At 41.2% G+C, this 22322-nt stretch overlaps 1 protein-coding gene across 5 annotated transcripts in view; it reads left to right on the forward strand.

The window, feature by feature from the left end:
- ABTB3 (ankyrin repeat and BTB domain containing 3) overlaps positions 1-22322 on the forward strand; it is a 228504-nt gene that overhangs the window by 187027 nt on the left and 19155 nt on the right. For 2 of the 5 annotated variants that reach the window (XM_083700018.1, XM_083700016.1), the window contains exons 5-11: positions 4669-4834; positions 5843-5932; positions 10619-10720; positions 15139-15232; positions 15322-15457; positions 19108-19146; positions 19510-19730. In XM_083700018.1, the coding sequence (XP_083556144.1) occupies positions 4669-4834; positions 5843-5932; positions 10619-10720; positions 15139-15232; positions 15322-15457; positions 19108-19146; positions 19510-19730 (848 nt within the window). The remainder of the gene's footprint in view (positions 1-4668; positions 4835-5842; positions 5933-10618; positions 10721-15138; positions 15233-15321; positions 15458-19107; positions 19147-19509; positions 19731-22322) is intronic. The other 3 variants (XM_083700017.1, XM_083700020.1, XM_083700019.1) reach the window with 2 other exon arrangements.

The following is a 22322-nucleotide window of genomic DNA, read 5'->3' on the forward strand; positions in this document are numbered from 1 at the left end:
GAAACCGTTCTGACTCTGCATCTGTCAAGTTTTTTCCCAACACCTTAGTTTTCTGTTTGTTTAGTTTAAAGCCCGCTACCCGACCAAAGTCCTGAATCAATTGTAACACTCTTTTTGTACTAGATTCTGGCTCTTGCAATGTCAAAACAAGGTCATCTGCAAAAGCTTTAAGTTTATATTGTTTCACTCCGATCTGAATCCCTTGCACCAACCGGTCCCCTCTAATCAAGTTCAAGAGCGCCTCCAGGACAGAAATAAACAGCAAGGGGGAAATCGGGCAGCCTTGTCGTGTCCCTTTTTCAATCTTAAACTCTTCTGTAACCACATTGTTAACTATCAGTTTTGCCTTTTGTTCTGAGTAAATCGCGTCAATCCCATTTTCAAAACCCCGCCCCACTCCCATTTCTTTTAAATTCCCCTTCATAAATTTCCAAGAAATATTATCAAAGGCCTTCTCCGCGTCTATAAAAATTAGAACTGCTTTAGTGTTAATATTTGTTTGCAAGAGTTCCAAAATGTCAATAATGTTCCTTGTATTAGCAAATAAATGTCTTCCTGGGAGAAAGCCTGCCTGGTCTTTATGAATTATCTCATTTAAAACTCTTTTGAATCTTCCTGCCAAAACGTCAGCAAATATTTTGTAATCCACATTTAAAAGGGAAATGGGGCGGTAGTTCTTAAGTTGTGTCTTTTCAGTTTCTGATTTTGGTATCAATGTGATGAAAGCTTCCTTCCACGATTCAGGCGCCTTCTTTCCCTCCATAATTTCATTGCTGACCTCCAGCAGTGGTTGAATCAAATAGTCACTTAATGTCTTATAGTACTTGGAGGTCAAGCCATCTGGCCCTGGAGACTTGCCCAACTTCATATTCTGAATGGCCTGTTCTATCTCTAGTCGTGTTATTTTACTATTCAGGAGTGATCTATTTTCTTGTGATAGTTTTTTAAGTCCATTTTTCTCCAAAAATTTTGCAATCTCTTCCTCCTTTTGTGGCCCTTGAGTGTATAATTTCTTGAAATATTTCTGGAAACATTTTCTAATTTCCACCGGGTTCTGAATATTCCTTCCTTCTATTTCCAAATTTGTTACTATGTTCAGCTTTTGTCTCTTCTTCAACTGCCAAGCCAGCAGTTTCCCACATTTATTAGCCGATTCAAATGTTTTTTGTTTCATTGATTTAATCTTCCATTCTATTTCCTGATTTATCAGTTTGGAATATTGTGCCTGATGAAGTTTAATTTCTCTCAAAATCGGCTGTGACTTCGGGTTTACTCTTAGTTTCTTCTCTAACTCTTTAATTTTCCCCAAAATCTTATCCTTTTTCTCATTTTGTAGTCTTTTCTTTATGGCGTTCTGTTGTATCAAGAACCCTCTCATCACAGCTTTACTTGCGTCCCAGATTGTTCTTTTTTCCACAGCAGTGTTCAAATTTATCTCAAAATAGTCCTTTATTGTTTTTTGGGCCTTCTTGATAATCTCCTGATCTCTAAACAAGTTGTCATTCATCTTCCATCTAAAGGAGCCGGTTGGTAATAATGTCATGTCCATTTTCAACGCGTTATGATCGGAGCAGGTCTTTGGGCAGATTTCCACTTTCTTCACCTTAGGAGCCAGACCTCTAGAAATCCATATTTGGTCAATTCTTGTCCAAGTCAGTTGGGCTTCAGAGAAAAATGTTCCTTCTTTCCCTAAGGGGTTCTTTGTCCTCCATATATCAATCCAGTCCATGTTGTCTGTCATTTCAAAAAAGGTCTTTGGTAGTCTGCCTTCTTTAGTAACCTTTTGGCTTTGTGACCTATCCATGTTTGTAGAAACGATCCCATTCATATCTCCCATCATAATGATGTTATCATAGTCCAGATAATCCAGCATAATCTCATGCAACTTCTTGTAGAATTCTGATTTCCCTTCATTTGGAGCGTAGATTCCTAATATCAAAATTTTCTCTCCTTGGTGCTGTATTTCAATTGCCAAAATTCTTCCATGTTCATCTTTAAATAGAAATTTTGGTGAGAGGCTCTCCTTTGCATATATCACCACTCCTCTCTTCTTAACTAAATCCGAAGATATAAATTCTTGGCCTATCCTTTTATTTACCAATATTTTTCTGTGGAGCCTAGTCACATGTGTTTCTTGTAAACAAGTAATGTCTAGTTGCTCCTTTTTTAATAAGTGAAAGATTTTCTTCCTTTTTTCCGGGCTGTTGCAGCCATTTATATTCCAACTTAAAAGTTGCAGAGACATCCTGGATAGATCTGTTTAGTTTCCTTGGGATGGTATTTTGTTCTGTGAGTCTTCAGGGTTCTGAGGTACAGGCACCTGTGGTGGTTCAGACCCTGAGGGTAGTTCAAGTCCTTTATGAAGGTCCTCACCGTAGGCAGTCAAAAACTTATCCCTATCTTCCAAAGTTCTAATTTTGATCTTCTTCCCTCTAAAGGTAAAAGATAGTCCTTGGGGAAAGTCCCACCTAAAGATGATTGAGTTGCTTCTCAGCAGTTTTACTAAGTCCAAATATTCAGATCTAAGATCCAACAGCTGTTTAGGAATGTCCTTAAAAATCTCAATTCTTTTGTCCGAAATGTTCAAAGAGCTTCCGTAGTGCAGGCCCAAAATCTTGTCCCTTTCCTCCTTTGATCTCAACGTAATCAAACAGTCTCTGGGCCTTTCTCTCTTTGTAAGTCTTCCAAGTCTGAAGGCTGACACAATTTTAAAATCTTCCTCCTCTAAACCCCAGAACTTGGAGAATTCTTTGGTCAGAAACTCAGCTAGATTACCTTCTTCCACTTCTGGTATCGATCTTATCCTTAAATTAATCTCCCTGTTCCGAAGTTCCAACATAGAGAAATAGGTCTGATGTTCTCCGACCTGCTTACTGAGCGGCCTTACTTCTTTTTCCAACTCTCCCACTCTTTGGCTGGTCTCTTCGGCCAGTTTCTGATTTTCACCTGCAGCCTCCTTCAGTTGTCCGATTGCTTGTGCATTCTGTGCAACTTGCCCAGATAATTTGTTTAAAGTTTCTGTATTAAGGTCAATTTTCGCAGTTTGTTGGTCAACTTTCCTCTCCAAAGACTCCAATTTCTCAAGAATTCTCTCTAATACAGAACCAGATCCTCCTGAGGCCATCTCTTCTAGTTGTAAATCCTCAGTTTCTTCCTCCCCTGCCTGTGACAGGGAGGTAACTTTTTCCTCCGAGGGCAAAGTGGGCACAGATGATCTGCGTGCTTGTGAGGCTGCAGTTACGGTTGTCAGAGTTGTTTGTCTGGTTCTTAATCCCTTTCTTTTTGCGCCACTCATTCCAAAAATATCTAGCAGTCAAGGTCAAGCTGAGTTATTCCCATGGGAAAGCTACGGCCCAGATGGTAGCAATCAAACAGAGGGCCGGGAAATAGAAAGTAAAACAATGTTTTTGTTGTAAGTCCTCAATCCTCTAGGGGGAGCATAAAATGTCCTAGGAAGAAGAGTCCATTCCACATACAAAATCTAAACCAATTCTTAGGGATCTTCACAAAAGTAGTTTTAGCAGAGTTGGTTTTAGGTTTGCCACAATATTTCAAGTTGTGCTTACTGGAGTTCCAAAATGCAAGAACGTAACCATTCTGAACTCCCTCAGACTGTCTCCAAGTTTAAATAGAATGTATCCAAATTTGCAGTCTGACAGTTCTACTGCTCAGGCAGTTCTGACACCTGGGCTTCTTAAACAGAATTGTAATCCACAAAGAAAGGAATATATAAGTCCTAATAAAAGTCCAAAAATCAATTGCTTACAGTCTTTAAAAGGAAAAGTAATTTCTGCGGGTGCTCAATCTGAGCTGTCAAAAGTTCTCTCTATGCCTCCACTCCTCCTGCTCTTTGCTTTAAAAATCAATGGCTGCGGAGGACGGACTTCCTTTTCCTCGTCTCTCCGCTTTCAGCTTATTTTCAATATTTTAGTCCCGAAATTTAGTAAAGTCCTCAATTACTCACGGGTTGTTACGTTTTGGAATCTTGTGTTGAAGGAAGAAAGGTCGGCGCTCACCGGCAACGGCAACGCGGCTTCGCTCCGCTGAATGCGCATAGACCCACAGCGCCGCTACCCCCTCTGCGATCCGGAGCCCCTTACGGGGTTCCCTCAACGTTTCGGGGGTAGCTCCTGGCGCCCGCCGGGTCCCGAGACCGCAGGCTTCCGCTGCCTGCGGTTTTCCAGAATGGGTCTCCGCTTCGCCGTAGCGGACGACCCTTTTCCAGCGTAGCTTCCCTCTCCCGGTTAGGAAAGGGCAGCCATTACCGTTCGCGCCGCCTCCGGAAGAACCCCCACCAGTCCCTGTTTGGCAAACATAGCTAGAAGAATCTGCACATACACCATAAATTTGGAGCACCCCACCCCACTCCCTGAAATTCTGGAAACTGTAATTTACCCCTCACAGAACTGCTGTTCCCAGCACCCTTAGGAAATTCCAGTTCCCATGATTCTTTATGGGAACTCATATGCTTTAAATGCATGGTTTGTATGCAACCGTGGTGAGGTAGGATTCATTGCATATAAGCTTTCATTGACAAATTGTAATAAAGGATGTTTGTAGCTACGATGGTCTTTATAGTTCATAGACAAAACGTGGTAGTGGTCAAATGAATGGTGGAAGTCTGCTTTCAGATTATTTCCTAACATAACTGTTTTCTTCAATTTGCAGAATCGACGACTGCTTCTGTGCTTCTCGGAAGCTGGATGCAGTAGCCACAGAAGCCAAATTCAAGCAGGACCTTGGGTTCCGAATGTTGACCTGTGGCCGTACAGATCTGGTCAAACAGGCCATATCTTTGTTGGGGCCTGATGGAATTAACAGCATGAGTGATCAGGTAAAAAGAAAGAAAGAAACTTACTGATTCTTTTTAAACAATGGGTTGACAATTTGAAATTGTAAAATGGGTTTTAATTTTTTTATATATAGACTATTGAAGAAAATACGCATGGGATTCTTCTCAAAGAATAACCCATCAGAGTTCCACACACACTTTTCTCTTTCTTACAGTCAGGTTAAACCTTTTTCTGAGATGCAATTTGGAATGTGGACTGTGGAATATGGACTGGGTGTGTACTCTCATGTGTGGGGTGAAATAGCATCTCTCTTCCACATCCACCTATTTTCTCACCTGTCCTCAAGTTAAGAATGTGGTTGTTTTTTCCCCTGTGACTCATGTGCTACACATAACTATTCTTTCCTAACTGCATCTGTGTCTAATGCCATTGTGAAAGTTAACACTAATCACAAGGGATATGTGTTGATCAGCTGCAGTGGGCATTTCAGATTAATACAGATTGCAGCCAGGAAGTCTTTGAAGTGAAGGGTCAGTTAATCTAATTTTCCTCCAAACAGGGCAGCGTTTCCCTAGAGCTAGCAACTTTCAACAGTGCTGTCTGGCATTTCATTTAAAATTAAGTCATTGTGTATCATGGACAATCGTACAAAAGCATCTACTCCTCCAACCGTTAGCAATATTGGCAGTCAGTATAAAGTGCCCAAGTCTAACCTGTCAAAAAAAAGCTCATTAAATTGCTATAGAGGAACATTTTCACAAAAGAAGGGCCCAATATTCTGATTTTTGTACAAGAGAAGTGTAACACAATGGATTCATGACACTGCAGAAGACCGTGGAGTTTTAATGTTTATCTTGATGAAGGCAAGGCAGTGTTCACAAAATCTGAGCAAAGGATTTTTGCAGGAAATTCTTAAAATTATCCACACTTTTATTGAAAACATCCTACACCATAAGTGGCAAGCCTTTTTATGACATCTCCGAATCAAGCCTTAAATAAAACCATCCCATTGGAAGCTGATCAATGTGTTGACTTTAATGTTCCCACAGGGCATGACTCCACTGATGTACGCTTGTGTGAGGGGCGATGAGGCCATGGTCCAGATGCTACTGGATGCTGGAGCAGATCTTAATGCAGAGGTGAGACCGTTTTTGTGGTTACATGTGTTTAGCTCACATTTTCATGAACATGTCAAATTTATGGAGAGCTGCAGCTATCTGAAATCAAGGATGCGAACCTCTTTGGGTCTTCCCAGAGCAACTTGGTATTGAAATAAAATCTATTTAAGAAGACTAAAAAAGAAAAGAAAAAAGGTTTTCTTTAGTGTCAAATCCAGATTAAATGTCATAGGGCTCTCATCCTGAACCATATTCAGGAGCTTCAGAGCTCTCATCCATCTACCACAATTTTTCCTCCAACATATGATACATGGATTTGGTGGAGAGGAGAGAAGCATCACCCTCTGGAGTCAGGGCTCACTGATATGAGCTGCAGTGGTTAGCTGTCAACACCATCAAAGACCTAGCTCTTTCAAGGTGGTGGTAGATCTGTGTCTGTGCTGTACCACTTCCAACTGTTGTCAGGAATTGCTTAAAATGAGTGTTCTTCCTTTAAAACCAAAACCAAAACGAAAAGCCTCCACACAACAGACTATGCATCAAAGAGAAGAGTAACTAGGCTAGCCTTCTACCTAATGTGCTAGTTTCCTAAGTGCAGGGAAGCATTTTGTATAGAGGAATATTTGGCTATCTGAGCCCCCACCTGCATTCTGCAGTGGTACAGTCCAGACACAACTTAGTCACTTCAAGAGAAACAGGCCAGCAAATGACTTGTTGATTCAAATCGGAGAGCAGTGTGGAGAAGCAAAAATTACAAGCGACAAAATTTGATCCATAAGAGATCTTTGCCTTTGTAGAGGCAGCTGTTTACATATGATCTTGCCTCTGCTTGGAACATAAAAAATACTGTGTGGTTGGGATGATGTTGTTAGTTATTCTTACAGCAACTGTGTCAACCTACCTACCCACAATTTAGGGCTTGCCCCATACTTTCTAGGCACAGGTCTGAGCAACTTGATTTTGAAAAACCAGTATATGAATTCTGTAAAATGTCCCTGGAATGCATTTGGTAACCAGGTTTGATTTGGACAGTCTTACAACACAATCCTATGCATGTTTGCCTGGAAGGGAGTCTAACTGTATTCATTGGGCCTAACTTCCTGGTAAGTGTGTATAGGATTGCAGCTATGAAGTGCTCTACTATGCATACCTACTTAGAAGTAAGTCCCATTGAGTTAAATTGGTCTTTCTCCCACGTAACTTTGTGTGCACACATAGTTGAGATTAAGGCCAACTGAACTCAATGAGAGACACTTTGAGTAGACCTGTACAGGATTGTGCTGCACAGCTACAGACTTACGGTACTGTTAATGAAGAAAAGCTTATTTATTATATTGAATAAATCTGGGATTTTTTTATTGTGATCATTGTCTGACAAACTCAGTATGCCAGTTTCATTTAATATATTGTGATAGGAGTGTCTGTATAATATTCTTGATTAAAGACCAACTTCTTTTCCTGTCTACACCAAAAATTTGTAGGTTATCCATCAAACAGACTCTGCCTGTCTGTGATCTAAACTATCAATATAGAAAAATAGTGTGTTTTATATAGCTGTCAAGAATAATAATTTCGGTATATGTTGTCTGAACATACTGGTGTATATTTGGTTCATTATTTATATTCCATTTGAATCATGGCAGCTATCAAGTTAATTTGTCTAAATTAGCATACAAGTTTATAATATAAGAAAAAAATGTGTTAAACAAACCAAGTCATTGTTTCCACAAAGATTGATATAATTACAGTACAGTGACTGAAAAATTGAGATCTGAGGCTGCAATCTTTATACACCCTTTCTAGGGAGATTGCCCTGTTGAAAGTGGTGGGACATAATTCTGAGTAGGCATGCAAAAGGATTGCATTGCAAATGAGCCCTTTTACCATCCTTACCAAAGCAGGTGCATATGAGAGAGAATCTGCATTTTGCAAAGTTCCAAAATACGTTAAGTCAGTTTGGTTTGTTAGCAAGTGAAATCCACTATTGTCTGGTTACTGTTCGCTGAAATGTGTGGTTGGTTGTTAACTTCCGTTCTCAGGATGTTCTCACCTCTGATGCTAAGAGGTCATCAAGCCTGCAGAGCTTCACTTGAGTATATTGCCAGAGTGGAATAGACAGGAGAGAGCCATTTACACATAGAATGTATTTTCGTAACACAGTCGGCTTTGCCATTCATAACAGAGGTGCAGGAAATGCACAAAGCAATTTAAAAAGCATCATTTCTGAAACTTGCCTTGGAGTCGATTTGCACACACACAAAAATGCTTGGCTGTGGGTGAAACAGTTGTCACACATTAGCAATCACAGACCCTTTTTAGTTATGCACTAATAGAATGCAATCCGCTTACCATATAGAAACAGCATTAATTGCATGTAAGCAATTTAACATGAACATGCTTTCAGATTAAAAACAAAATACAGTATCACCGGTGGGGCCGCAGCAGGATTGGAACTGCAACGTGCTGAGAAGGGTGTGTGTGTTTTAACCCTTCAACCTCTGTAGCAGTTCTGATAAAACACGTGTATCCCTCCAAAGTCCAGGAGGGAACCTCCTGATGAGCCTCTCTCTCCCTAGACGCTGCAGTCCCAATTCTGCTCTCCCTGCAGCAGCTATTTAATTTTTATAAAATGCGCACATTTTTTTAAAAAATGTATTCTGTTGGTTTTCATAGGTGCACGCTAACTGTTCTCACAGAATTAACTTCAAACTTCATTTGGTCCCAGGTTTCTGTTCACACTTTCCAGAGAGGCAGCCATATCACAGCAAAAACAAGATTATTGTGGCATAAGCTGTTGTGGGCCAGAACCAAATTGTGAGATGTAGTAGTCAGACTTCAGCACATGCCTTTCCCCTGATTTTTATGTTTTATTTTTACCCTGTGCCAAGGAAAAAGAAATGTACTCCTGTTGAAGCTAAGGGATATATATCCCATCTGCTTTCATACAGTCTGAGCATGAGAACTGCAAAGATAGAAAGTACATTGCCGAGATTTTGCTGTCCTTTCAATTTCCTTGCTTACCCTCAAACCTTGCAAAGTGGCCTAGCATGGGAGTGCTCAGAGCTGAAATTGAGATTCATGGACATCCTTTGTTATACATGAAACAAAAGCATGATTGGGTTGGCAACTGCTGTGGCACGCTCAGGAGCAATCAACTGCAACTACTCTCATGAATCCCGAATTCTTACTATGTTTGGCCACTTTAGAAGCTATAGCTATTGCCATAGGGATATCTGTTTCCCTTGTGAAGAGAAAGTGCATCTCCAAAGGGAAAACAGTTCCTTTAAAATGATAGATTGATTTCTTTGCTGTCAAATCATCAGTGGAACAGAAAATAATGCAGGGGTCAATTCAGTCTGTGTGTGTGTTTGTGTGTGTGTGTGTGTGTGTGTCTGCACCTAATCAAAAACCACTGTAGTCAATTAAAAAAGAACATGGTGTAATTTTAGGGCTGAAAATGGCATTTAAACATTAAATCTAAATGAGTGATTTTTCACACCATCTTTCTCCAGGAATCTGTTTGCTTTCATTTGTTTCACATTTTTTAGAAAACTGACCTCATTTGTACCTCTTGGCTTAATTAATGCTCGAATTGGAACATAATTATTTTCACATTCACACTTCTCCATATTTTGCAACACAGTTCTTGATTCAAAAAGTGTACTAAAATGTTAAAAAATTCATACTGTAGAATAAACTAACATTTAGTAGTGCACATGAAGATACAAAATGCATAGTTAAATACAAATGTTGGAGACTAGATATCTCACATATGAATTTGGAAACAGGACAGAAAAGATTTATGGATGAACACAGCGATCTCTTTCTAAGAAGTGCATCAGAAAGGAATCCTAGGAATCTGGAGAGTGTTTGGGGGCATATTTTATGTTGCTTACTAAATTATAGTGGGGTATTTGGGTTTCAACATTGCCTTGTGTACTGAAAGTACTCCATAGGACATACAGTACTCACTGTTCCCCTTCATCTCCTTACTATAGGGGGAGCTGTAATCAAGTTGTCTTTCAGGGACGAGTGTCCACCATTCCTGATCTTCTCATTCAAGAATCTCCATAAAGCTTTCAATGAAGCACATTGTTCTTTGGAATGCAATTTAAAAACCATGGATCTAGATGATAGTTATTAGATCCTCAATCACAGCTCGTAGCTAATAGACTAATAGCAATCAGGTACAATAGAAGTGGCATAGGCTTCAGTTAAAGGCACAGAATAAAGTTAAGGAAGTGTGTTGATTTGCTAACTAACATTTTGATTAGATAAAAGGGGGATGGGAATGCAGAGGGTTGTATCCAGTGGTGACTTTGCCTTGGTGGAAAGGGGTTCCATTAGCCAAAGTTGGAGAAACTGATTTTTTGCTGACCACCCCACCTTGCCTATTTGCAGCTCTCCACCCTGTATCCTGTTCTGTTACAGAAGGTCCTTAGGAACTGCTTTTAGCAGGGGATGAACTGTAGGGTTCAAGTGGGTAGCAAAACGTGTGAGAAGAAGTACTTTTCCGCAAAGGCACCGGCACTACTGGATGCAACCCAGAGACAATAATGGTCTAGAGTGCCTTTTGCATGCTTGCTTGCTTTTTCCTCTGTACCAAAGTGTGCCTGGCATTCTGACGAGCTTGTTTTGTTTAGATATAGCCTTTTTCCCTCCCCTCAAGAGCCATTTATGAAAGAAAACTCCTTTATCTGTTTATAGGTTATCAGTACTCCTCATAAATATCCATCCGTCCACCCCGAGACCCGCCATTGGACCGCTCTGACATTTGCTGTGTTGCATGGACATATTCCTGTAGTTCAGGTATTGCTGTATTTCCCTCTGCTCCATCTCATATTTTCTTTCCCATTTGTTAGGTTTTAATTGGCATTCATCCCCATAATTGGCAGCCATCCTCATATTGGTTCCTCCTGCTTCTTCTTTGTTTGCTGTATAGATATAGGTAGAGATAGATTATATATATATATATATAATAGCATTATTATATATAGTTATCAGTAGGACTGCAATCCTAAGCATGTTTACTAGGGAGTAATCCCTAGTGGACACAATGGGACGTACGTCCAAGTAAACATCTGTAGGATTGCACTGTAAGCCAATATGAAGCATAAACAGGGAACTTTTAAAATGAAGCTGTACCAGTTATGTCCTGCTGACTCGTTCTTGGCCATGTGTTTTGTGTTCCTCTGTATTTGTGTTTTTCTCTTTCTTTTTTTAATTTTAGTGAAAGTAAAAACTCTGTTCCTTTTTTTCTAATGTTAGTGAACATAATGTTAATCTGGTTTCTTCTCCCCCGTCCCTGCAGTCCTTTGTTATGTTCCAAAGCTAAAAAGACTAATTCAACTCATAGATAAGAATAATGCTAAATAAAGAAAATGTAGAGCACTCATTGCCAACCTGGTGCCGACTTGGACTGCAACTCCCATCAGCCTCAGCCAGCACCTGCTATTCCTCTCTCAGAACACCCATCCAATGAATTCTGATAAGTCAACAAACAAAAAGAAGCATTCATTTGTGCACTGCATAATTAACAGTGGAATGCATGGCCATGAGATGCTGGTTATTATCACAAGCTTGGATGGAGGATGGATATATCAGTGGTTATAAAGCCTTGACAGCTGAAACTGGAACCTCCGCATTAAGGAATGCTATACCTCTGATGGACCAATTGCTGGCCACAAGCATAGTGACTACTTCTATCACGCCCAGCTTATGAGCTTTGCAGGGGCATCTGATGGGTTTATCTCATCTAACTGTGATCCAGGAAGGCTGTTTTTATGTTGACTGTCTCTAATATGATTTTCCCCATGGCATTATTTTGTGGTGAACGGATGTATCTGCAGCATATCATCTAATGCCCTGTCTGTTTGTGCAACTGATAGGGATGTCCTCCTATGGGTCCATGACCAATACCGTCAGCCCAATACATTCTTCCAGTGCTATCTGTCGCCACTTTCACAGTTTCCTTGAGTCAGTCATTTAAATCATTTTCATTGTTTCTAGAGAAGTGTGGCATTTTTCAACCACACCACATCACTTTTATCTAAGCAAATTACATACACCAGATTGATCTCTCAGGTGCTTGCTAGTGTGGCTGGGCTGCAATGTAAAAATTGCACACCTTAATCTAGAGCCCTACTAAATTGTTATGCTGCTACTTTTGTTGAATAGAGAACGAGGAGATACCCAGAATGAGGCGTAGAGGGCACACATCCGACCTGTTCTGTCTCTCTCCCCTCCCCCATAGTAACAATATGCATTTCCAATTCTTTCTCACTAGATATACCAGTCGGGATTTATTTAATTTTCCTTGAAAAAGTGGCTATGTAATACTTCTGAAGAGTTTAATTTGCTGATGTTTTTTATATATACAAATATCTTAGTTACTCTGACAGACAGACAAAAATAATTATTTGCATTTAGAAGGTTCCTGGTTTAGTCCCTGGAACCTTCAGTGAAATGGATCTTGGAAGGGTGATCTGGGAGAAATAACTGTCTTATAAACAACATTTTGTTTATTTTTGTTTATTCATTATTGCTTTAATACCCCAACTTCCCTCCAGGAATATCAAGGTGCCGTACGTGGCTCTTTCCCTTTCACAACAACGCTGGGATGGTAGCTTAGGCTCATCACTAGTGACTGGCCCAAGGTCACACAGTGAGCTTCATGGCTAAGTAGGGATTTGAACTTTGGTCTCCTAAGGTCCTAGTCTGATACTCTAACCAATACACCACACTGGCTTTCTGGAGAATTGCTGCCATTTTGCACAGTACTGGGCTTGATAGACCAATGGTCAAAAGTCAATAGAAGTTCACATGACTACACTGATCTTAAATAAACTAAGGCTGACCTTTAGGTGAAAGGTTTCCCCAAACCCTTAGCTCTTTTTTACTGCATCTTCACGAAACTCCGAGAAACCCATTAAAGTGAGGGTAGAAGGTGTTCCCCTCAATCTGATGAGCTTCAGAATGATGTTATGAGATGCTTCCCTTATAACATCTATTTCAGTGAAATTGTTGGGGGTTTTAAGTGCACAAATTAGTCATGTCCCATTGATTGCTAGTTCACATAGCCTTCAGGCATGTACATGACAATTAGGTGCGCTGTGCAGGGAATTATGAATGGTCTACACTTGTTTAAATGGCCAGGTATTTCTGCAATGAACTTAATGATTGAAAAAAATAAGGTGTGCAGGTTCTTTTCATCTGAGCTGAACTTTTTACAAGCCTTAATTTGGGTGTGCCCAAAGAATTTGCTCCATCACTGGCGTAGGCTGCCATTTTGAATTGCTTTATTTTATTAACATATTTTTTAACAACTTTCAAGATAAAAACTTTTTCAAGGCAAGAAAATGTAATTCACCAAAACATCTGCATAAAACATTCCACTTGGGTGCTACACAAGCCAAAAAATATTGTGTCAGTAACGGATTAACTACAACTCATAAAGTATAGGTTAAATGTCATTAATAAATTAAAAGCAGTCTGAAACATCCAGGTATTTAAGGCTCATTTAAAAACAGGTCCCGTTCACATACTACATTAAACCACAGCTTTGCTGTTCTCCTATTTCTCCTGTTGCTGAGTGGAAGCTATGGTTTAATGCAGACTTTGCCAATCTGGCCCCCTCCATATGTTTTGTACTACCACTCTCGCAGATGAAGCCAGCAGATGCTGACGGAGGCTGATAGAGTTGTAGTCCAGAACATCTGGAGAGCACCAGGTTGGTAAGACTGATTTAATGAGATGAGCTACCCAGGTGTGCTCAGGGGGCTGCTTCTCTGCAGACTTGGGCAACATGAAACATGTTGCACTTCTCAAAACCCTTTAATTTCCAGCTCTGTTAGAGTTTGTCATTCTAATACAAACAACCCCATGCCTAAAGCATATACCACTCTTAACCTACATATGCTGTCTGTAGAACATTTCCCCAAACCCACACCTTTTTTAATGCCTGTAACATATAAACCTGGTTTATTGCATGAAAATCAAATGAAAAGTTATATAGAAAAAAGTGGAACTTTCAAGACCCCTCAAGCAGGGCAATTGCAACGCTGGCCTTAGATATCCTGTGAGAACGTAGCAGGCAGGAGGATATTTGAGAGCAAGTAGGGACGCGGGTGGCGCTGTGGGTAAAACCTCAGCGCCTAGGACTTGCCGATCGTCAGGTCGGTGGTTCAAATCCCCGCGGTGGGGTGCGCTCCCGTTGCTCGGTCCCAGCGCTTGCCAACCTAGCAGTTTGAAAGCACCCCCGGGTGCAAGTAGATAAATAGGGACCGCTTACTAGCGGGAAGGTAAACAGTGTTTCCGTGTGCTGCGCTGGCTCACCAGATGCAGCTTGTCACACTGGCCACGTGACCCGGAAGTGTCTTCAGACAGCGCTGGCCCCCGGGCTCTTAAGCAAGATGGGCGCGCAACCCCAGAGTCGGACACGACCAGCCCGTACGGGTAGGGGTACCTTTACCTTAGGCGTCTGGCTGAAACCAAATAGCAAGCCAGCTGGTGATGTATCACAGGACAGCCCCCCAGAGAAAGCTGGCAGGCCAAATAAACTTTTGAAACAAGGGTGGAGAACCTTTGTCCTCCGAGTGCTGTTAGAGCCAAACTTCCATCATGCATGATCATTGACCATGATGGCTGGGACCGATGGGAGTGAGGAGTTCCACAGCTTGTGGATGATCACAGGTTCCCCACCCATTGTTTTGGAAGATTTTGAGGGAGAACAAAGAGCACGTGGCTGTTGTTAGGAAAGATGGCTGCCAGGGCAGTTTAGTGGCTGTGGAATTCAGAGGCCTAGCTTCACTTTTCCACCACCAGGATTTTTCCAATGGTGGTGCAATATAATTTTTATAGGGAGTCAAGAGAAAACAAGGAAAGGAGCTTACTGGCACCCAGAGATGAAACACTAGACAGTTGGGTTAGGTGAGCTTAAATGCATGGAACATGACATCTCATTCCATCCAATGCCTTCTTCTTTCCTACTTGTCCGCATTCCTCCCTTTATTGAAGATGAATGAAATACTGTCTGAATAACCAGCAACAGAAGTGGGGTGGACAAAAACATCCCTGGGTGGTCAATTGGCAACCAGTTGTTGTGTAACTTGGCCCTGAATTGGGTGGCCTTTAAGCCAGTTAAACCTCCTTCTGCATCAGTGGAGCCTCCCAAATTCTTACTGTCACATTTAAATCATCAGCTTTAAATGGTGAATTTCCTTTTGTAGCTGTTGCTGGATGCAGGAGCCAAAGTAGAAGGTTCTTTGGAACATGGTGATGAAAACTATTCAGAAACTCCCTTGCAACTGGCAGCAGCTGCAGGTAAGGATTTTTCTGATCATGAACATTACTTAGCTTAAAAAAAATGTGGCTAAAGGGAGTGAAAAACACTCACTTTTATTGATTTACAGGAAATTTTGAACTCGTTAGTTTGCTTTTGGAGCGAGGTGCTGACCCCATGATTGGAACCATGTACAGGAATGGCATTTCCATGACTCCTCAAGGTGATATGAACTCCTTTAGCCAGGCTGCTGCACATGGACACAGGTAGAGTTGGAAATGCTAATTTAAAAGTTTTAAATGTTCTCTTTGTGTCATGATGCAAAAATTGCAAACTGTGCTTTTGCGTTGTACATATGTTTTTACATACGTAAGCATGCTACCAGATATGTGAATAGATATTAGCCACAACAGCTAAATGGAACCTAGCTGTATTTCTGGGGCAGTATTTCTGAGTGCGAAAAGCATTGCTAGAAACAGACAATGGGGGAAGGGCCTTCTGTCATTGCTGAGCTATAGGTGGCTGTCGAGAGAGGAGACTGTTGGGATACTGCGAGGGAGACATAGGCCATCACTGCCTCCATGCCGACTCCGGACGTCCATCGACCTCCCGTAGATACAGTATCAGCAATTAGCGACATGAGCTCCAGAAAATAGCCTTCCACTCATCTGGAACTGATGCATGCTCTATCAGCAGAATTCACACAGCGAAAGTTGCACTCAGGAGAGCATTATTTAGAAAGTTTATTCAGCGTTGGTCAGAACAAAGAAAAACATGTTCGCCTGCTAGCGTGTTCAGGCACCGAGAGAGAAAACGAAAGCAATAGCAAACATAAACATCCTGTGAACAGGAAATACTGACTCACATAGCCTGCTCCCTTTTAAGGTGGAACGGAAATATCCTAACAAGTCAGTGCTGGGAGATCAGTACAAAGAGAACAAGCCAGGAGTCCCAAAAAGGGGAGGAGAGAGAATACCATTGCCTAGACAAAGTTCCAGCCTGAACAGGAAGCCTTTATAGCTATTCTAGACAAGGAGGACTAATGGTCATCCAAGGTGAGCAGAGTCACATATATTATCTAGGGAGATGCTCCAAGCCATAGCTCTGATGGCTCAGCACATGGTGTAGCTGTCTGGAGCAACTCTTGACACCCTCCCACCCTGCTTGCAATCTCCCAGAAGCATCTGGCTGCCCACTGTTCAAAAAGAGCAATGTAACTTTGGTCTAATCTTGGAGGATCCTTTTGTTCTTAGTAAAATGTCTGTGAAAGGCAGTCTGCCTGTTGTTGTTTTTTTGAAATCTCCTGGAAATAGAAGTTCATCATCATCAAACCTTTTATTGGCATCACGTACAAACATCCAAAACAATCAATACAGAATTACCACTTCCCCAGTTGCACAAAACATTTGCTAAAAGAAAGGAGGCATAGCAGTCTATCGTCACATCTCTAGGTCTCCAGGGAGATCAGACGTCTGCAGTATATTTCGACAACAAAAAACCAAATAGAGATATTTAGCCACTAACTTGGTGAGCTCCTGATCATTCCCCAGTAATAGAAAATGTATGACCTCCAACTCTAGTTTCCATTTGGGGATACAGAGTTGATCTAGAAATTACTGACGGAGATCAGCATATAGTTTACAATTAAGAACCATATGTGTAAGGGCAAGTTCTTCACATGGGCAAGTTCTTTCTCCTTCCACCCTGCCTGAGAACCTTCCCCAAAGGAGGTTGGGGAAATAGAAGTTAAGGCACTGGCTGCAGTCCCATGATCCACAGATGCAGCTTAACTAGATTTCCTCCTTAGTTTCTCTAGGCAGCAGATCTCAGTGTGCCTTTCAGGATTACATGTTTATGAAAAATGGACTTCAGAAGGGGGTTCACTGCGAGGTGGTTATATAGTCCTGTCCATTGCAGAATTGAAAGATCTCAACTATGGTCCCTGTGCACAGATGAGGAGCTTGGTAAATAGTGGGAAGTTTTGGGAGAGGTCTGTGAGAATCAAAGCTGAGCGCAGGAAGCAATCCAAGAGCTGTTCAGTCTGAAGGAATAGTGAGGACTGCAGGCACAGAACTACTGATCTGCCAAGTCTGGAGAAAGCAGCCATGGCAAGGCAAGGCGGGTAAAGAACCACAGGAGGTCAGCCCTAAAGGGGATGATTTAGAGGCTGGGCAAGAGGGGTCAAGGACAGAAGAAAGGACACAAGAAATGAAAGTGATTTTAAGGTGGGAAAGAGAGGTGGAATAAGCATGCCAGATACACATATCTACCAAAGTGTGAAATAGAAAGATTGAGGCCTGGTTCATAAATGCACATGTATCACTGAAAGGCTGATAACTCTGAATGTTTAAATAGTTCCACTGAAAATAATGACCTCTGAGGTGTCATGAGGTGGCAAACAAGCTCTCTATGGTGTTAGATCAGCGATGACCCACTTTCACAGCTATGTCCTACCTTGGTGTTGCTCTTAGAAGGGAAGGGTCTGTATGTCTGTGCAAGAAGGCAAGGACTGCAAGGAGTTAAGGTGGAAAAGGGGGACAACAGAAAGGCAGTTTCTCCCAATCCACAGTACAAAACCCTGAAGAGTTACCTTTGCCACCAATCTTGCTTTACTGTTCTCTGAGCCCTTCCAGCAAAGTTCTACTCCCACTCCTTCATTTCCTTCCTGAGTTTTATTAATTCAGGGGCTGAACTGATACCCTTCTATAAAGGGAGCTTAGCTGTCAAAGCCTGCATTTACTTATTTAGAATTTTTTTAAATATACCATTGTATCAAATATATATATCACCACGGTTTACAACAACATAAAGACATAAAACCAGACAGTAAAATCATAAAAAGTTAAAAGAAGTCAAAAGCATAAATAAAACCAGCAGATCACTACTCATGTATTCATAATTGCCTTCTGCTTTGTGCTTTGCTTTGAACACACAAACTCTCAATTTACCCGGGGGATCACAGGATTGCTACTGTATGTACAGGGATGGAGAACCTGTGATCCCCCAGATATTGTTGGAGCGCCAGCTCCCATCAGCCCAAGCCAACATGGCCATTGGTCGTGATAGGAGCTGGAATCTAACAGCATCAGAAAGGCCACAGACTCCCTACCTGTGACTTAATGCATTGTCACCTTCAGGGTCTACAAATGGCAACAGTTGTAACTGAGCACAGAGTACACTTGAGATTCTCAGGAATCTGAATTATCTGCCAGATACCCAGTTCTGCCCTAAATTCTATAAAGATGCGCAGGAAAATATCAACATCTCTAACTGTAACGTGGAGTAAGAATTTGCTGCAGCCTCATATTGGCTAAGGATGAATACAGATGTGACATCTGGATAGCAGTGGGCTTGTTTGTAAGCTAGCAGTGCAAGCATACCTTTCCCCTGTTGAGGGTTGAGCTCTGAATAAACAGATTCTGCATGCTTGTAATCAAATCTGATAAGCTAGTGTGTGCAATGTCGCCAAAGAGCCTCTCCCAAACCCAGAACAGTTTGCAACTGTTTATTTTAGTTTTTTCATTTTTAAAAAAGGTGGATGAATGTATAAACAAATAAATGTACAATTGGTTCTTTAAATGAAAAGAGATGTAGCTTCCTTGAAGCTTTCGGTGGTGGCCCCAGGATTCATTTTGATGGAATTTCTATCTATTGGGCAAATCGTACACCCAGCCAGGCAGCCAGGTCCATCAGTGAGCATCTCTTTAAATACCACATCTGTCTTCACCCTGAGAGCTGTGGATTGTGCTATCGACTGGAAATATTGAATATGTATCCCCCTTTATTTCATTGCATGGCATAACACACACCCGTCCTCTTGACTAACAGGGGAAATATCTTTCCTCCCTCTATAAATACATACACACACTCATTAGCCCATCTGCTCTGGAAACATTGCTTATTCTATCCCCCACAGGACTGAACATGCGCAGCTAGCAAGATCTAAGCATATAAGGTAGGTGGGAGGTAAGGGAGAAGATGCACCCTGGTTTTGATTGATTGTTTCTAACAGTTCATCAATTGGGAGTGTCTCCATTGAAGATGAATGGCATCACACAGGTGTAAGCCTGTTGATGAGCAGAGGATGAGAGTCTCTGTCCTGGATGCTGGACTTGCAGCTGCAAGCCCAAATAAGTTATACTGCACCAAGAAAGGCATTGCTTGAAAGCTGATTTGCTAGAGGATCTAGTTAGGTGAACTAACTAGATTTAGCATTTGCTAGATAGCTAGTTGGCTCTGGCTTAAACTGTTAAGAGTTCCAACCCAATGGCCTTTCTCCTCCCCCACCCCCACTCTCTTTTTGCCCTGTGATTGACAGGAACGTGTTTCGTAAGCTGCTTGCTCAGCCGGAGAAGGAGAAGAGTGATATCCTGTCCCTGGAGGAGATACTGGCTGAGGGAACTGACTTGGCAGACAGTGCGCCAGCTCCTTTGTGCGCCAGCCGCAACAGCAAAGCCAGACTTAAAGCTCTGAAAGAGGCTATGTATCACAGTGCTGAACACGGATATGTGGATGTAACCATTGACATCAGGAGCATAGGTCAGTTTTGGTTTCTTCCGTTCTTTTCTCTCCCATGAGCAATGACTGTCAGAAATCTGGTTTGATGGCCTCTGTCAGCTGAGCTGACCATTTTTTATTTGTCCCAGAGTTCTTGTCAAGGCAGAAATTGGGTAACTTTCAGATGTGCCTGGGAATTCAGGAGAGAATTTGAATATTAAAAAGGGTTTAAATACATGGCTAGAGGTTTTTGTTCTTCCTATCTTTGGCATTTTTGTGGATTAGATAGTAAATTGGGATTGTCTCGATCTGAATTTGAAATCCCTTCAAATTACCTTTTAAATATGCTAAATGATATGTCTGACCATATTAAAGCACTTGTTTAAGTCACATCATCAGAAGCATCTCTTTGGATGTGCCCCACCTGTGCTTCTTCCCCTACCGCCACCTCCTGCCATCTCTCTTACTAAGGAACTGCAATTTCTGTGAATTTTCCTATTTCTGTGATCATGTCCCAGTAGACTTTTGTGCTATACTTTGGGTATTTGTAGTTCATACACACACAAAGCAGCACAGGCATTACTTTTAAGCAGGGCAGTCACTCTGTTGAAGGAATCATATCCACTTAATTGTTTGAGAACTAAAAAATCTGGATACACTTGCATGTGAATAAACCATCATTCGAAAGAAAAAAAATGCCTTCTTTGATTTTACACCTAGGCACCTTTTTAATTGATTAAATGATGATTGATTTGATTAGAATGACATGCAACCCTCCTCTTAAGTGAGCACACTTTTATAACAAGAGACTGGTTGGGGGGTACTTACTCATGAATAGATCCTTGGGTGAGAAGGGCTCTGTTTGACATTGCAGGCCAGAATCCTTTGCATACCAGAAACTCAAAAGCAATTATCTTCTGGTCCTAGTCAATTTTTCACTTTAAAGACTAGGAAGGTCTTTCTTCCTTAGGAGTGAAATTGACTAGATTAAGAACTCCTTGTTCTGGCATTGAAAAGAGAAGCTGAAGGCCTGTGCAAAAAAAGGAAGAGAGTTAAAAGCAGCAGTATCAAAGGCCCAAGCAAAACAAAAACATGTGTAAATAAGGAAGGCTACTTTATTCCCATTTCAAGAGCACACTGTTTCAAGAGAGGAGTTAACACACCTGCAATTAATAAACACATAAATAAAAAAAATGTGAAAATAGTATGTTATTCTACAACATCAATAGCTGCTTATTTATCAAAAATAATTATTATTTATGTTGTGGATTTGAGGCATTAAAATATTTAAAAGAGAGGCCAGTGTGAAACCTCTAATGCAAATAAATTTTAATTCCTTTAATTTAAGTATGTTAGTTGACTTAAATCTTTAAGTATGTTAGCATAAGGCAGAGGTACAGAACCTGTGGCCCTCCAGATGTTGGACAGCAACCCTCTATGCAACAACATCTGGAGGACCACAGCATTCCCATCCCTGTTATAAAGTAAATAGCAAAACTATCCAGGAGAGAGGACAGGTTCAAGGCAACCTCTATGTAAGGAAAGAAATACTTAGTAGGTTTCTTACTATGCTAAATGCTTACATCCAGAATAAGGATAGGGATAAATTTAGTACAGTTCAAATGTTAATGCGAACCTACTGAATTCCCCCTTTCCAAAACAATATTCAAACCTGAAGCACAGTCATCCATCAAAACTTGCCCTTCTCCAAATGTTGTGATGCAGTTCTCCAACCCAATAATGTGTACCAAAAAATCACCCATCCCTACTAGACTGCTATGGCAGCATATCTGTCATGCTGTTATTTCTTGGTTAAAACTAAAAACACTTTGTCAGCTATATTTTTAAAAGTAAAATATTAGCAAAATTCTACTACAATGAAAGTGTCATGATGCTATGCTGCTAATTTTTAACAAATAAAGTGGGCAGGGGAATCCACTCGATCACTCCCACTTTAGCAGTGTGTGTCCCCCCCCCCCAATAACCCCTTCAAATCTATACATCAGATCTAAAAGAAACATGAAATACCATGGGGTTGTTGGTTTCTTTGGTCATTTCATGGGTTGTAAGGGGAAACCTCATTTAAACGAATAAGTACTTACCACCAAAAAACTAATTGATTTATTGTGTTTAATGATCACTTGTAATTGTTTTCCAAGTGGCTGTCAAAGGAAATTGGACTTTGCATACCCATGGGTGTCTATGCCATACCCATTGGTGTAGCTGATGCCTAGCAAGATGAAATTATGGGGGTGGGGGGGAAGTGCTGTATAGCATGGCAAGCCAGTTGCAGTTCTGCTTGCAGCTTACTTACAGCAGAAAAGCAATGATTTATTAGTACTAGGAGTCACCAATCTGAAAGCAGCTGAGACATATGGGGGTTTATAGCTCATTGGGGAATGTTGACGAGTGTCAGTTCCAGGTGGGGGTTTTTTGCATGTGCGTGCAAGATGCTGTCAGTGTGCCCACCTCCCGCTGAGTTTGTACACTTCCTCCTCACCATCACTGTTGTCGCTGCCTGTTCACTTGCCTCTTCCGCTCAACATCCTCTCCCCAAGGGAGAGGTGGCTCTTTCTGCATGTTCTTTTTTCTCATTTTTCTGCTTGCTTGGAAAGGCCAATTGAAAACAGTAGC

This window comes from Podarcis gaigeae (genome assembly GCF_964106915.1).
Source record: "Podarcis gaigeae genome assembly, chromosome: 10".
Lineage (NCBI taxonomy): Eukaryota > Metazoa > Chordata > Lepidosauria > Squamata > Lacertidae > Podarcis > Podarcis gaigeae.